This window comes from Microtus ochrogaster, unplaced genomic scaffold, assembly GCF_000317375.1.
Source record: "Microtus ochrogaster isolate Prairie Vole_2 unplaced genomic scaffold, MicOch1.0 UNK25, whole genome shotgun sequence".
In the NCBI taxonomy this organism is placed as follows: Eukaryota; Metazoa; Chordata; class Mammalia; order Rodentia; family Cricetidae; genus Microtus; species Microtus ochrogaster.
In genome coordinates, this window is record NW_004949123.1 from 1518222 (window position 1) to 1519589 (window position 1368).

The 1368-nt window shown below is 49.3% G+C and overlaps 1 protein-coding gene across 1 annotated transcript in view; it reads left to right on the plus strand.

Annotated features, from left to right (window-relative positions):
* Positions 1-1368, plus strand: part of Sort1 (sortilin 1) — an 83647-nt gene that overhangs the window by 54641 nt on the left and 27638 nt on the right. Inside the window, exon 10 of the mRNA XM_005367922.2 lies at positions 957-1029. Coding sequence (XP_005367979.1) covers positions 957-1029 — 73 coding nt within the window. The remainder of the gene's footprint in view (positions 1-956; positions 1030-1368) is intronic.

Below are 1368 nucleotides of genomic sequence, written 5' to 3' on the forward strand. Positions count from 1 at the left end.
TGCTAACACACACGTGGATCTCTTTCCTGATAAGGTGAGTATTTTCCTCTCAGGGTCTGACGTCCCTGCTAACACACACGTGGATCTCTTTCCTGTGCACTCCTGACAGCATCTCTTGTCTTCTTGCATTTGAAAAACAAATGTTTCCACTGATTGATTTTGTCTGTGGGTGATATGTGTGTCCCTACACATGCCATGGCAGATGTATGGAGGTTAGAGGACCGTTTGCAGTAGTCCGTTCTTTCCGTACATGTGTAGACCCGAGGGATCAAGCCTGCGTCATCAAGTTTGGTGACAAATACTTTCACCTACTGAGCCATCTTGCCAACTCTGTGATTTTAAATATTTCAGTAAAAGCTTCAGAAGAGATTCTGTCGACAGAGACTAACTCTCAGGGACACTGTGGACGTTGACCCTGTCACTGGAACTAGTCTTGGTTTTGGACTTGTAGGCCCAGTGTTTGGCTTTACTCAGACATGACTATCTGGAGGGGGAAGAAAGTCATTCATTTGCACATTGTTCCATAATCATAATAAAATATATAATGCTAGTTGAGGGTCTGTTATGTACTGGGTGCTACTCTAAATCCCATAAGATAGCAGTGAATACATACATGTATTTCCTGCTCTCCGAGCTTGTATTCAAGTGGGGAAGCCCATGCTAAACAAGTGTCTCAACCACTGTTCCCTTGCTGTGAAGAGACACCATGACCACAGCAACTTCTAAAACGGAAAGCATTTAATCGGGGCTGAATCACAGTTCAGAAGTTTAGTCTATTATTGTCACGGCGGGAAGCATGGCGGCACACAGGCAGACATGGTGCTGGAGGGGCTGAGGGTTCTGCTTCCAGATTGGCAGGCAGCGAGAGAGACAGTGGGCCTGGCTTGAACTTGTGAAACCTCAAAGCCCATCCCAGTGATGTACTTCCTCCACTAAGACCACACCCACTCCAATAGGCCACACCTCCTAGTCATGTCAAGTATCACCGTTCCCTATGACCAAGCATTCCTGTTCAAACCACCACAGCAAGTAGGTCTGTCTAGGGGAAGAACCAAACAGCAGGGACATGGGGAGCAGCAGGAACTGGCAGCACTGTTTACAGGCCCTGTGCATGGTGGGATCCAGGTGATGTGACCCGAGGAGGGCACGCCTGGGGTGGAATCAGCAAGGACAGAGACAGCCCCTCAGACCTCCAGAAGACAAGGAGCGTGAGGTGTGGCTGGAGCACTGGGGAAATGGGGTGGGGGTGGAGTGGGAAGCTGTAGCCAACAGGATTCCCCCCAACCCCTGAGACAGGGTTTCTCTGTAGCTTTGGAACCTGTCCTGGAACTAGCTCTTGTAGACCAGGCTGGCCTCGAACTCACAGAT